Source organism: Falco peregrinus, chromosome 11, assembly GCF_023634155.1.
Source record: "Falco peregrinus isolate bFalPer1 chromosome 11, bFalPer1.pri, whole genome shotgun sequence".
NCBI classification, from domain to species: Eukaryota; Metazoa; Chordata; class Aves; order Falconiformes; family Falconidae; genus Falco; species Falco peregrinus.
The window spans coordinates 17,149,697-17,165,702 of NC_073731.1; the positions used below are offsets into that span (position 1 = coordinate 17,149,697).

At 40.9% G+C, this 16,006-nt stretch overlaps 1 protein-coding gene across 8 annotated transcripts in view; it reads right to left on the minus strand.

Moving 5' to 3' along the window:
• Positions 1-16,006, minus strand: part of EPAS1 (endothelial PAS domain protein 1) — a 116,003-nt gene that overhangs the window by 50,503 nt on the left and 49,494 nt on the right. Inside the window, exon 1 of one of the 8 annotated variants that reach the window (XM_055816683.1) lies at positions 9,930-10,581. The exons of 6 other annotated variants lie outside the window; for them this stretch is intronic. Coding sequence is in view for 1 of the 2 variants with exons in the window: in XM_013300197.3 (XP_013155651.1) it covers positions 9,930-9,946 (17 nt within the window). In the remaining variant the exon portion in view is untranslated. Of the gene's footprint in view, positions 1-9,929; positions 10,582-16,006 lie in introns of those variants that run through there. One more of the 8 variants, XM_013300197.3, reaches the window with a different exon arrangement.

Below are 16,006 nucleotides of genomic sequence, written 5' to 3' on the forward strand. Positions count from 1 at the left end.
CATCCCTACACACAGACAGGGAACCCAAGCACATGAAGGACAGCAAAAAACATCTGAAACTCCATCCAAACAATGGTACTTGCGGTACAGAGGAAGAGGACACAAGTGGGGACACAACGGATTCCAGGATGAAGGATTAGCCTGCAGCACTACAAAGGCAGTCTCCCCTTCCCAAGTCCTCTTTGGGGGGGATGACATCACATCTGCCCCAGGGACACATTCTCACCTCACTAGATTAACTTAAACAGAGTTATCGTGACTTGCATGGATCAGAATACAGCTCTTCAAAATAAGTTTTATTTTATGTTTTCTTGTCTTGCATCAAAGCCAATAAACAGGAAAAGCTTTGCTCTCGGATCCTCCTGGGACGTGTCACACTCTTTACACCAGACCAGCTACTACTAGGCAGTGACTGGCATGAGAAAGTACATCCAAATTTCTGCATCAGCTCTATTACATGGCTACCAAGAGTGAAGGATAAAGATTTAAAAAAAGAAAGTAGGTAGAAACAACGGTTTTGGGGGAAGTTTAAACCAAGCAAGGGGTTTGCATGGAAAAAGTAACTCTTTCTACAAGTCTACTACAAAAAAACAATGCAAGTTTCAGATAATTCCATAGGCCAAGAAAGAATGAATGTCTAGCTAGTCTATGATATAGATGTTTCAATGTCTCAAAAGAATTATATTTCATTACAGATAAATTAAAAAAATTATTGAAGAGCCTTCGAAGTGGATAACACTTTAAGGAAAGCCAGAAGGGCCACTAACCGAGCTTCATTAAATGATGTTCTTTACCACACAGAGGCCCAAAGCATGGCTAGAACTGGAAATCAGATTTTTATCAGACCATCTCTGGAGGAAGTAGATAACACAATTAAAAAAATGGGAGAAAGATTTGGGAGTGCCGTCAGCAGATTTAGGGAGAGGAAAGGGAAAGCAGACGACGAAAAAAAAAAAAATCCCATGGGTATAGAAAGACTTCAAGAGCGTGGAAATTATTTCCAAGTGTAGACCTAGAATTCGATAAAGAGAGAAGCGGAGAACTTTTCACCCTAAGCGTCTTGTTCCACACAGGGTAAAAGGTGCAAGTGTGGCTGAAATACAGGAACATCTGGACTCTGTTCAAAGTCCCAGTTATGCGAGCACTGATCATCTTAATTAACCAAGCTTTGAAAACAGTCAGAAGGACAAAGACTAATTCTGTTTAACTCCATGAATAACAATTTTAAGAACAAAAGGGACCAGCCAGCCCAATAGCTTCATCAGTCTGATATATCACGACTTAATAGATCAGAAGTGGTCCTGAAGAAGGAGCCACTTCTCACCCCCACAATGATGCTGCAAAGAAGAAGTTACTGCGTAAGAACTTTATAGAAAGGATAAAAATAAACCTTCTATTAAGCAGCACCTTCATATAAACATACACGATTACAACTGTGCAGACACAAACCAGTCAAAAAAAATAATACCTAGAATAAACCTTACATCAGGATCTATTTTCTGTTCACTCAAATATTTTCCCCTATGCTGCTGCCCCACCAGCTTGCACTGCCCTCACCCACGCGAGGCTGCCATGACTCTGGGCTCAGCAAGCCCCATGTTAGCCCTTGCACGTTTGAGACCACTCCCAGCTCTTCTCAGAAAGGTACATGCTCTCCTAACGAGGACAACCCTCCCGCGAAGCAGGGACAATTCCATTTACCAAAAAGCCTTTTTCACTGTCTTTTCCAATTTGGGCCTGAATAAACTTTTTCACAGCTGTCTGTCCAAACATCTCAGGTCTTAGATGCGTTACCTCTGGTCTGACTGCTCGCCTAAACTACCTAAAATGGGTCATTTTCTAGTGTGCTTCTGACACATGGCAGGCCAGGCGGTCTTGAGCATTTGCAACCTCCTCCCTGAAGATGGATGGAGAGTTCAAACAAGAGCTTAGTCTAAGACCAGCCATTCTCAGGATTTTATTCTGCAGTAGTGTGCATGTCCATGTGTATCTTACATGGGAGTTTTCAGCAAAAACCATTTTCCTAAAGCTCTCAATGTTTCATGCTGCTGTTTTCATGAGGTTTGCGGTCTACCTCTCTAATTCACTCTCATCAGGGAATAGAGGACCATTTTCTGCAGTGAAATTGTTTTGTCCAACATCCATTTGTACCTACATAATCACAAATATGTATGTAAATATGGCAAACAGCAGAGCTACCCCTATATCTACTTTTACATGGGCGTTCACACTGTGGCCTTTGTTTCTAAACAAGCAGCAATTTTGCTGCTTCATTTTGTTCGCCAACGTTTTTGTTAACCAGTACATGAGTGAACATGGTGCCAACGCATTACATTGCTTTGCTATCCAGCTGTGGAGATACAGCTTTGATGTTACCCATTGAAGTTTTACTTCATTGAAACTTTGTTAAACACACCATGAAGAGTATCAGGTTGTGCATCTCATCCTGCCTGTCAATTCTGGAGTGCCACTGCTACTCTACACTGGCAAGCAGACGTCTGCCACCATGCTTTCAGGTGAGTGCCATAAATTTGGGTTGATGTCAGTAAACTAAAATTTAGGCTTTCTTCCAATACAGCATTACTATTACCCCACTGTATTGATATCTAATTATTATGCCACTAAACGCATCTTTGAAGGCAACTTTCACCCATTCGAACAGTATTGCTAAAGAACTTACTATCTGTTCTGCTATAAGAACGTTCTTAATAACACAGCACACTTTTTTTCCTAAACACTTTGAAGCTGTGGAGTGAATAAGGCATGACACAGAATGGATGTAACACAGAAGCAAAGCTCGAAGTATTGTAACATTTTAAATGTAAAACAACAGCGTTCAGCCACAGTAAATAGTAAAGCATTTCAGAACAATACAGACCCATATCACTTACAAGATTAACAAAAAGGTTTTTGTCAGATACAAGTACTTTAGAAAGTTCACATGTGATATTTTCTCCTACGCTACACATGAAAAAATTCAAGATATTAATGCACAATAAAATATTAGCTGATAATATATATAAATATATAAATAAAATAAAATAAGGAGTTGCCCAACCAGGAGCAGCAAGACTGGGTACTCTAGCCAATACTCTGTACAGCCACGCACACAGAAAGAGTTTCCCCAGCTCTCAGGGTGCCCTTTGTCTTATTTTGGGGGCAAGGAGAAGGACTTCGTGTGCCTTCCCACATTGTCCAGACCAAAAAAGCCCAGGCTTCCCAAGGATTACAGCCATTGCAGCCACACAGCAAAACACCAATTGGCAGCAATAGCTGGAGAATGAGCACTGGAGAAAGGGCAGTTTTTTGAAAGGACGGTCAGAGGCAAACCATTTAGGAATGTGATTACAGAGGGTAACTGTCCTTGACATTTGCAAACTGGCAAGCGCTGTACACCAGCGTCCAGGCTGCAAACATAGAATACTGCAGCTAGAGTTTAGTTGTTCCCTGTTTAGTCATTCACAACTGAATGCCTTTAAATGAACACTTTTATGAACCACAAATGTACCAACAAGCATGTCCAGCTGTCTTACAAGAAACCAATCATCCTTCAAGTACCCTATGGCTAATGTTTTACCCTGGACGCTGGCTTCCCATCATAAAAGCAACCTGAATTCCAAGCATTTGAAAAATGATGACTCAATTTCAAGACAGATAAGACTGGCTTACGAGGAAATTACAAGTCTTAAATGTTTGTGCATGTATATTTACATTTATATATGCACACATTAGAAATATCATACGCACACATAGACACATGGGACTGAGAAGTCTGTACATTATTGTTCCCCTGAGTTTTTGTCAGCAACTGGGACATGACTTCAAACTTCTCTATTTTAGAGTTAAAAAGAAAAGAAAAAGCTGCAGACAGACAGAGAGACAGAAAGGAAAGTATGAGTCTCACCTAAACACATGACTGCAAGGACTAAGGCTTTCATGGTAAATACCATGTAACTCATGCTAGGAGTTACCAGTGGTGCAAATGAGATAAACCATTTCCTCAGTTTTCATCATTAATAGATACATTCCTCAAGTTGGGATGGATAAAATTATACCAATAACCACACTTCAAGCTGTGTACATGCTTCGCCTTGGCAATAATGTAGTACAGAAAAATAAGGGGAAAAAAAATAATAGTAGTTATCCTTCAGGAAGTTACTCCTGCCGAGATTTAGCATACCCATAATTTTATTGCTCTAAGCCTCCACTGAAAAGGCCCTTGCTAGCATGGCAAGGGGGAGAAGACAATAAAAACCAGAGGACAGAAGTAGGTTACAAGTGCTAGCAAACATTATCCATTTAAACTGCTAATGGCAAGCTCTGCTGTTATATTTTTATCATTGCCTTTCTGTAAATTACTTGTTATCAGTGATAATTTAGCTTTTATTTCATTATCTGGCACAGCAGACAAAAGGAAAACAGGTTTGTTTTATAGCAGCTCCAGCACTTGCTCTGTCCATTAACATTGACAGACAAAGGTAAATTAAAGCTCTTAGACCACATTTTCAGCATATGCGGTACTGAAACCTCTGTATCTAACCGATACGTGTTTCTAAAGGAGAACAGAGCGCATGTTAATGCTTTTATGGTCCCCACACAGTTAATGGAAGTTTTCATATTTCATATTTTTTCCCCACTCAGTTCTATCTGCCTCCAAAACCATCTCAGGGCAATCAGGGGAGAGTTCTTAGGGAAGAATCAATATTTTAAACAAGGAAATTACTACAGTTCAGTCATCTAAAGAGTGAAATAACATTTTCCTTCCTTCTAGTTTTCTTAAGACCACAAAACCACAGAGAAGTTGTATTTGATTAAAATATTAAATATGCATAAAGAGCTCTTAGAGAATGTTACGTTGTTCCAATGCTCATCATCATCCATTTTTTAGGCATGTTTTCAGCTATTCTACTTACTTCAGTACAGGTAAACTGATTGCTTTATAACTTTCATCTAAAATAATAAACTTATTTATAGAAGCTAATGTAACACAGCTGTTCTGGGCAAATGGTGGCCTTTCCATTTAAGCGATAGTATAATGGCATTGATTACAAACAATTTTGCAAGAAAACCAACAAAATATTACCGACTGCTCTAAAAGTGCAACTAATAGCCATTAGTAATGGCCATTCTCCTAAGTAATAAAGTAATTTCTGTTCTTGCATGAAATACCCTTTCACCTTTACTTAACAAGAAAGCTGCATTAGTAAACCAGAATTTCAGTCTGAAGTGACAGCCAGATGTTCTGGCTTGCTTCAAAGGCTGCCTGTGCTATCATTAAAAAAAAAAATATTCAAAATTCTCTAATTCTAGATATTTGGGATAGTTTTAGTTTGTGATATACAAACCACATAAAAGAATTCTATGTCAAAGGCAACAAATAATGTAATTACTGGTTGTTCAGTCTGAAATTGCCACCACAACCCAAGCATAAACATTTATTAACATATAATGCAAAATTAAAAGCTAGTGATGACATATTTCAAAGAAAGAATATTCTACTTTGTAAAGCAAAATTGAAGAGTTCTGCTACCATAAATTCTTTAATGACTATTCAGTTTTGTTACAAATTACCCACTGATACTGTCAAATGCCACTTCATTTTCTAATAAAAACTTTATTTTTCTTAGAATAAGTTTTTTAAAAGCCTGAGATAAATTTAGTTTAGTTTTTATGTCCCTTCAGCAATCATTGCATGACCAATTACAAACAAATTTTACTGCTGGGGCAGGTCACATTGATGAAAATAGATTAATATTAAAGCACATGGAAATTTGGAAGAGCAAGAAAATACTTCTTGGACTACCACCAAGGCAATTTCAAAGCACAAACATGAATATAATTTAATCATTTCCTTACAAGCAAGCTTGGCTACAGGGCTCCCAAAGTAATGATAAAAATGAAGTCACAGAGAATGTATTTTAAGAGGACCTTTACTGAGATGGGGGAGGAGGCAGAACATGGTAGTTGAATATTTTTAACCAGCTTTCCACAGATGAGTCTAAATCAAGCTCTTGCGATTCTTCCTTGTCATAACCCACTACAGAGGTCAAAGGTTGAAGCTTTCCCAGAGGTTCACTGTGCATAACAAACACTAAAAGTTCCCCAAATTTAGTTTATATATAACAGCAAGTGTGCTGTGGTCATTTACGGCCCATACAGTCCCATTAGGATTGAGCAGGGCATAAACAGGGCAGGCAAAAGCATGAAATCTCAGCATTTTCAATTAATTTCTTTATTCATGCCTGCAAAAGTTAGTGCTTCTTAAAACTCTTTAAAATGTGCTATGAAAAGATGACAAAACAAATCCTTTACTGCTAACATAGAGATACTTTGTCATAAATAGTGTGTATTTACATATATAGTCATCTATCACTAAGCATTACAAAGGGACTTGGGGGGGGGTTGTGGTTTGTTTGTTTGGTTGGTTTTGGTTTTTTGTTTTGTTTTGAGCAGAGGTCTAATGAAGAATTTGAGTAACCTGAGATCATGGGCTCTGCAAGTTGGACCGAGGAGCAAGTTCAATACCCTACAGCTAACCCAGGGCAATCCCGGGGACATACAGTCGGTGGGAGCTTGGCCGCTCTGCCAAAGCTGAAAACTCTGGCTCTTACACTAGGCGTCTGACCTGTATGCTATTTCATGCCTATAAATTATCTTGAAACAACAGCAGGGACATTGGTAGAAAAGGGAAGGCTGTTGAATAAGTGTGCTGAACTGTCTAGGAAATCATCATTCCAACCGCAGTTGGGACTTGCTCTTCTAAAACTGACCCTGATCAACCAATAAAATAAAACAAACAACAAAAAGAAATACTTAAAAAAAATAAGAATTGATATACTGGAGATTATTCCAGCAGGAGCTAACAGAATGATCAAAAAGGCAAAAAGAAACTATTGAGTTTCACGAGACATTGTCGTCTCATCAGCAAACTCAGTTCAAGGAGATGTTTCTGCCCCAAGCTGTTCATACAGCACTGGGGAAGAACAGAGGAACATTAATGATGCCTTTGCACATACTGCACAGCCTGACCAGGACCAGGTCAAAGGGCCTGAGGAAGCCGGTCTCCTGCTCCACCAGCCGCCCACCACCCCAACATTCACTGTAGGTAGGCAGGTGCTGCAGAATCCGTCGTCAAACACTTGAAGGTAAAGTCTTCACAGCAGCGTGCGAATGAGAATCTAGCTTCAGCTGGTTTTGTGAATGCAGCTGGTACCTGTAAACCCATCCTTTTCACACTCAGGCCATCTCTGACGTTACTGTGCCCTACAAATATCCACAACTTGTTTGGCATGTGATGATGTTTCAAAAACAAGAACAGCATTGTAATTATGGTTTTGCTTTGTATATAAGTAGTGGTAGCCACAAAATATATTTAAGTCTATTTGCTGTATATGCAATTCTATCTAGCACATAAACATCCCTCTCCTAAGCAGAGTCTATTTGCCCACATTAACCACCCTGGTGCCCTCCCCCCCCCCCCCCCAGCTTTTTGGAGCGCACATAACCACCTTCTCTCCTCATCACTCCATCTATACTAGCACTCCCCTGTCTGTCAGTGCCTCAGTCTTACTGCAACATCTTACAAGTCTCCACCACAGACTTTACACTTTCCAAATAACAACAGATGTATAGAAGAGTTGCAGCATCAGCATACGCTAAATGCCCTCAGTTCCCCAGTAAAGTCACCCTACAGGAAGCAAATGTAAATTACTGCCTTCCATACACAAGGCATGATCCTGGGGACCTTGTTATTAAATCATTAACCTTCACCTTTCATTTTACCGATGTTTCCAGTATTCAAATGTTGCTCGAAATAGACTATATTACTATTTCCCCATGTCCCAATTTGTTGCCAAGTGTTTCACACCACTGATTGAACAGCGACAAACAAATGAGAGTACCAAGTTTTAAGCAACAAGAAAGCAGTTCAGTAATTACTGCAAAAGTTAACAACAGGGCCCCCATAATCTTTGCAAAAATCTGTTTGTTCAGGATTCCTACTCAATCCCTAAAACAAGACTTTCAAAGAGCCCTAAATGCTGTTTTCTCTGCCTTCCAAGGCTATAACTCTGCACCCTACTAACGCTCCAGTTTATCAGGAGATGATGCTAGCCATGGCTAGTATCTTATCTCTGTAATCCCCCAGTGTTAGGCCAAGGCTAAAGTGGTGCTAAGGGTACCTAAAATGTATTTTTTTCCACAGCAAAGCACATGTCATTTAGAGAAAAGGCGGAATAACTGGTGCGGAATAATTATGGTTGCTAGTAGCAAAAGTTTATTTTCCTGCAAAACAAGCAAAGCAGAAGCAACAAAATACTTATTTCCTAAGAGTCCTTATTAACCATCAGATTAAAAGCTGATTCATACACATATTAACAATAGATATACAATGATGAGACAGACTGCTCAAAAAGCATGTATGGCCACTGAAATCAGCAGGAGGGTTTTTTGCTGGTGATTTGGATAGAGCAGGGGTCCTTAAACTTTGTAACCAGGGGGCCGGCGCGCGGATGAAGCGGCAGGCAGTCATCTGCGGCTGCTTGGTCTCCCCCCCCAACCCCCGGCGGGGGGTGTGTGTGTGTGTGAAGGGATGTGTGTCTGTAAATACCGGGGCCGGATTGAGGACCCTGGGGGGCCGTAGTTTGAGGACCCCTGGGATAGAGTGAAAGTAAAGGTGGTTTGCCCCTTCTTTAACACTTTATACCCTCTTGGAGTATCCTCATCTGCAAAGGAATACACAGGAATAGCCCTTGTGGGCCACGTGAGAGGCTGATGTAGCCCAGCATCTTCCTATCAGCCCATTTTGATCAGCAGGCATGAAGAGAAGGACACAGAAAGCAGGGTGATGCTTCCCCCAAAACTTTCTCCCAGCCTCCATCCATTTGTCTACAGACCTTCACCTGTGCACCACCCCCAAGAAAGTCAGTTCAGTCAAAGCCCTAGTGGCTACAGATGCTTTCAATGACTGAAGTGTAGCATATACCCAAGCCTCGGCAAAAGCCTTTGGAAACTAAATGCTGTGGTAGGCCAGCATGCCATTCAGAGCTGAAACCGCTCATCAGCTTTCTTCACAGCTCATGGTCCAGTCCTGCCAGCCCTCCCATGTAGCAGGTAATCTACAGCGGTGCCCTCAGGAGAAATTCATGCTGCTGAACAGGACTCCACAGAAGGGTCAGTGCCCCCTTGTCCCTTCTCAGCGCCCGTGTTGCATACACCACCACCACCCAAAAGAGGACCTCACTCAGCCTGCAGGAGCACTAGCACCAGCAAAAGTGAAGTGTACCTCTTGTCCCCTGTTACAACTCTCATTGCACTCAGCTTTTCTTTGCCTTTGCTTCAAAAATGTCCCCATCCTTACTCATTAAAAGAAACAGCTTTTTTTTTTTTTCTTTCTTCTGTTTAGAGAAAGGTAAGTGTGAAAGCTGTAATCGTTCTTTTGGGGACTTTTGTGTTGACATTTCAGAAAGGTGTGTTTTAATAAGTTTTTATTCCACCCGCCTCCCCCTCCTCCCCAGTCATTCCCTAGCCCTTTGAAAAATGCAAACGAAAACCAATGCACCCTAAGGGACGGTAACGTTTCTCTATTCACTTCTGCTTGATCTGGCAGATTTGACAACCAGAGAGCTTTTCAGATCTCTAATTTTTGTAGTATAGCTTAGACTACACTTCCTCATCATAGCATATGCTAGGTTTTAATGTTAATTTTACAGTTCTTTCATTTCACTTTTTCAAACCACATCCATTTAAATTTTTTAAGCATACTTAAACATACAAAGGTACTAATTGTTGTTATTAGACCTATCCTCCAAGAGGCTAAGTATACTGAATTACTACTTCAGACGGTAGGAGAAGCTGTTCCAAAACTCCCAAGGTCCTCAGTACTTAGAGACACCAGATGTATAGCATATAATAAAATTGTTATTACACACCTACAGCATTCCATCATGTGCACAGGTCCCCAGTTACAGCATACAAGTCACAATATTGCATGAGACGTGGCACGTTTTGTGGTGATGTCACAGGTTTGGCTTTCCCTGCTGACAGACTACAGCCTCAGGGCAAGTTTCATTACAAAAAATAAAATTATAAGAAGAAAATAAAATAAAATCAATATCAGCAACTCTTTCTCAACTGTGATACCCATATGAGGAGTATCTAAACAAAATCAGGACTACGTTCCGTTCCCCCTCTGCACACCAGTGATGAAGAGGTTCATGAAAAACGCTCTCATGCTCCTTGAAGCTGTAGGTGTAACCCCATTTCTGGTGTTTCCAGTTAGTCTTTACACAGTCTCTTCCTTAGATAAGTTTATTCTTGCTCCTGTAAAAGTTCAGCCTGAGAAACACTGAGTAAAATCTTCAGCTTCAGGAAGGGGCAGGCATGTAGGGCTGAAAACACCCAGTGTCAGGCAGCTGCTCCCTTCTGCCTTTATCTGTGAGTACAGGCATTTTGAAAGCGCGTATCTGCCCTAACACATCCTTCAAAGGAGAGCGGTATCTCACCGCACCAAAAGCCGAGTGACGGAGGCTGCTATACCCTTCAGAGATATCCATCGTTCCCCTCCTGTGGTGAGACACATGTGGATTGGCGATCAGCGTCCCGAACAGCGGCTCACATGAAGCTCGAGATGCGGCCACGTACTCAGCCACAGAAGCAACGCAGGGTGTTCCCCAGCTTCAAAAGTAGATTACTGCGTACAGTTACACGCTTGTTTACTTGACGAGATCCATATTTAGAAATGTATACAACTGTACAATCCCAAGCTGGTTTTTCAGACAAAACTCCCACTGAATGCAGCGGTTATGTGTCTGCCTGTGCAGCTGAGGGTTAAACCCTTACGTCTTCCACAGCACCCATGTGCATGTTTCTAAATAATCAAAGAAAAAAGAAAGCAGGAAGAACATGCTCGAGTGACTGTGGACCTCTCAGACACTGCTGCATTTGGATTCAGAGGGCACATGTGCCTCTCTAATGTTGCCAATACACGTACTAAGGCTCAGCCCATCTACTTTGAACAAGGGTTTCTAAACCTTGTTATTTTATATGTTGAGTAAATTTCCAGCTCTGAGACTTTATAAGCCAAAACATTTTTTTCTGAAATCTTTTAAAACTGGTCCGATGATTTACACAGGAGGGACAAATACCTTTTTAAAAGAAACAGGCTGCTGGGTCCTAAAATTTCTCTGTAACTGCTTCCATTCAGAAGGGAAATCCTTCTTTATTGACCATGAACTCTGCTCTCCAGCTGGCTAAGTGATACTCATCCCAGCACCTTTTGTAATTCTTACACTTCTTCCTTAATCTTAGGTCCAACCCAGCATCAGCCTACTTCCATGTAATTGAATTGACATGCAATTCTCATTTGTATGGCTCATCCAGGACTCCAAACCCATCAATAAGAAGCAAGTGCAGTACTGGCACAAAGTGTCTTCTCCATCACTGGCAAAAACATGTTGGGGTGAACCTGGTTTATTTGGCATCCATGCTGCTAGAGCTGTAAGGTCAAGCCATACTAAGAAATTTGGCTTTGCATCCATCTGCCAAAAACGCAGCATATTTAATACATAACCCCCAGAAGCGCTGGCATTCACAATACTATAAAATGGTCTGCTGGATGTCAGTAGTGTCACCACTATGTTACTTTGACAGGAATTATATTAGCTAGCCTGTAGTCATTAAAATGTTGATCTTAAGAATACAAGGTAATAAACCACTTTTAAATTACCAGAAAAGCTGCCTCATAACACTCATGAACCAGTAGAAGTGTATTTACCATTAAACTACTCAGATTAATAGACAGTGTTGCAAGAAGTCATGTGTAGGCAGCACGAACTTTTTGATGTCAAAGTTACTACGACAACTGCATAACTTGGATTCATGGAAGAGATGACGTATGAGATTATTTAAACAAAATCTCACATAACTGCGATGACCAAGTCAATTCTAATGCTTTCCCTTAAAATGATTCTTCTGTTTCTTCACAACAGATAGCATTTACTGGAAGATGATACAAGATCTGGGAACTATAACACACAAATCAGTACAGTTTATTGAGTAAATTTACAAACATACTGAATTGACTATTTTGTAATCTCTACTGTTCAGCTTTTCAAAACCATGCCAGGAACAGGGTTGCCAAAGAACATGAGTGACAGTTCAAAAACTGCCTTTAAAAGGGGGTCCTAGAAAGTGTCATGTTAGACAAGCGTCTTTCTGAAATTTAGTTACTGACAAAGCTCTGTAATTATACAGTGCTCCATTTATAAATCCATTTATAAACACAAATATTTGAAAAATAATCAGTACAAATGCAGATACATGGCACAAATTGCTATGAAATTCACTTTCAAAACATAAATACAAAAAAATCCAGGCTAAGGTAAAGGTTAGTAAATACACCTGACTTGCTTCAACAGCAATGCAAAATTAGTGCATATTTTAACAGCAGACAATTGTAGAAACAATTTGGGTAGAAGCATTAAAAACCCACAGAATGAGAAGACTCTTCTTAAATGCTTTGATTTGCTATCCTTGTCTTTAACACCCTGATACCTGGAGCACATTTTCAAGGCAGATGTAATGACTTTTGGGTGGCTACTAGCAATAATGACAATTTTACAGTGCTCTGAAAACCTGCTCATCCATTGATACACCACCCACAGTGCTACCTCCCCTCTCCTTAATTAACACCTATATTTGTTGCAGGAATTAGAGCAACAGCAGTGCATATTTCAAAGGCACAGTCAGTCTGAAGTCGTGCCTCATGCTTATCTTGTCACGAGGCTGCGGCAGTCAACTTTATGGCCTTCAGACATGTCGGCATCACCATACGCCCCCGCCACCGGCGGCTTCCCTGTGGAAGGGCACTTCCATCGACGTCACCACCGGGACGCCTCCTGCCACTGACATGGTTCAGCTGCACGTTTGCAGGACTGGCCTTTTAAAAAGTCAACCATACAAACTGGGCAGTGACCAGATCCAGCCACAGTTATACAAGAAGCAAGGAAATATTATGCAAGACCACAGGAAGTCAGAGGAGACAGCATTCTGGGCAGGCCTGGCAAGGAGTCTGTGTGAACTTCAGCTAACAAGCAAAGCTCGGTCATTGGCGCCAAATTCAGCAGAGAACATTCCCAGTACTGCAAAGGATAACACTCCCCATGTTTTTGCCAGTGGGCTGCATTCCAGGACACCATGTACCTGATGAAATGCAGATAAACCCGGGTGTTATTTTTCGCCAAGTCTTCACTTATTTTTAAAATTTGAGGCATATTTTGGTCCTACGTTTGTTAGAAGTGGCAAATAGTTTGTTTTCATGGCTTTGCTAATAGACCGCTTGTTCTTACACTCTCTACGCTCCCTGTAATTTCAACTACAATAAGTGACCTACAAAGGAAACGTTTGGCAGAAGCCTCATTTTTTCCACACATCTTGCCCATCTCTACCTCAAGGCACTCTGTTGATAGGATACATGAGGGTTATGGACTCCTTTTTCCTTGGCATTTTGGAATGACCTCTGCAAGCGGACTTGGCACAAAAAACAGACACCCACCTCACACACGATTACGCTATTTTAATCTGCTTCCATGCAGAAAGTAATTGGGGTTTTTTTGCATTTGTGAGAACTACCTCATCCAGGTCCTACTTGGAGAAGATATCCATTAAAATGCAGCAAACTATTTCCAAAATGCCTGAAAAAATTGGCCTTAATTTGGCAAACGTCATCACCTAGCAATACATGACTTCATGTTATGCTTTGTTGTAGGATTCACCTTTAAAATATCAATGAGAAAAGGTTGGAGGTGGGAGTCCATTTTGAGGTTCACACACACGGCCAAAAATAAGAAGCAGAGCTTGCGAAGTCTTACACAACACAAAACAATTACCAATTGTGATGAGTGTAGACAAAGCATTCTCAAGAGAATCTATTTTATGTTTGCATACGCCCCCAAAAAAACACACAATAGCACTCTCCTTCCAGTGAATACATAATACAAACAAAAACCAGTGGCACTGCCTTGACTGGGGGAAGCAATTCTGAGAAGCGTAACAGATCTCTAGTAGATACCAATTGCCAATGCCAATGAACTGATTTTAAGTTTTCATCGTTGGTATCACTTACGGGAACGACAAACACATGCAACTTTTAACAAGAGATTCCCGTCTTGTCCACGGTTTGCACATGAAAAGGTTCCCATAACCCACCGCTTTTGCAAAAGTAATTAAACAAGCACTGCAGCAACAAGTGAAAATGTTGATGGTGACAATGTCTTCATTGTTATTACTGGCATAACAATGCCCAAAATTAATCATGACCCTGACAACCAACACCAAACGCATGCACAGTTGGACCTCTCTGACCAGAAAAGGCCTTTCTACAGCTGGATCCAGAGTTACAGCTGTTCAGAAGTGCAGTTGTTTCTCCGGTTGAAGAAAACATTTGCTGTCCAGCAGAAAGTAGTCCAGCTGCACTTCTCATGGTCCGAGTCGAGCCTACTATGGTAGTTTTAATGTGGCCAGTCTAAAGCATCTAACAGTATCAAGTGTTGGTATTAATCATAGCTGCATGCCCATTTCTTCATCCAAACCCAGTCAGGTCTAAGCAAACTCAAACACTCAGAAATACTCCGAGTAAGGAAAAACACTTTATCTGTATCTATTTCTACCAAATAGCAAAGCAAATGCTTTGCAAATTCACAAGTGTTAAGTAGTGAACCATGCTACAAAAGTAACGGGCTGTTGTGCAAGTGAGGTCACTAGCAAACTACATTTCTCCAGGCTCTGCAGACTCCTGTTGGACCCTGGTACCTGAGGCACAGTGAGCAACGAGCATGGAGCTGGCTGGAGTTACAGCCCCTAAGGGGGCACTCCGACTCCTTCAGTCATAGGAAGCCTCTGGTCTCTGCAGGGGAATGTGCTCGTACTGCAGCCTTGCCCTGAAGCGATTACAACACTGTTTCTGAATACCTATTCCCAGGAATTTAACATCCTTGAGATCTTCACAGCGCTCTCAGGAATGGAGACAAGAGACACACTGTAACAGTGTAAGTCTTGATTCTTCAAAATAACAGGCTAAAGAGGATAGTTCTTCTAATCACAGTCTTATCTTCTATAAATCTTCTATTAAAATTTCTTGTGATGATTGCATTTCCCAGTAGTTCGCCCAGCCAAAATCCTCCTCCAGACCTCCCATATGCCATTCATATTCAGCTACAACAAACTATAATATACCTACCACAAGCAATAAAGTGTTTACTTTCTGTGGAGTGGAGGGTGGCAGTGGTGGTGGTTTTTTGACTCTCAATAGCTAGTATCTGTCTAGGTTAAGGCATTCTCTTTATTTTCCTTCAGTACAGTAATTTCATATTTCACAGCTTCACTGACTGTCCCACAATGATTCCTGGTATGTGAGCAAACTAAATACTTTCAAAACAGAGTGTACTGATACAGAGTTGCCCACTAAACATTTCCTTCTTAGAACTTGGTAAATCAGAACTGACTTCCTACACAAGTAACAGTGTAAGAACAGATCCTTTGCTCTGCTTTCCTCATACCTTACCAAGTGTTTGAGCATTTCATTTGCTTAATCCACCAGCTAACAGAAGTAGAACCCAAGTGGAATGATCATGAAATTCCTTTTTAAACAGTTTATATCATATTTTCCACAGAGGAGTACCCCAGAGGTCTCAGGCAGGAACTGAAGCCCATTTTGATAAAAATTCTAGACATATGATCAGGCCTGAAAGATTTTGGAGCTGCAGTTATTTGGTACAAAAGCCAGAGTGCTCAATCTGTTAAGTAAGGTACAAATAGAAACTAAAACTCAACCAACAGGAGCACACAGCTCAAATGTGCAAATGACTCTGTAGACTCATTCATTCCATGGCTGAAACCTACTCAAAATGCAATACAACATGAAATCATTTTGCGCTCACACTGTATTCGCCACATCAGCTCCCTCTGAAGGAACGTTCTATAATGACTGCATGTTGGCATGATTTCTTCT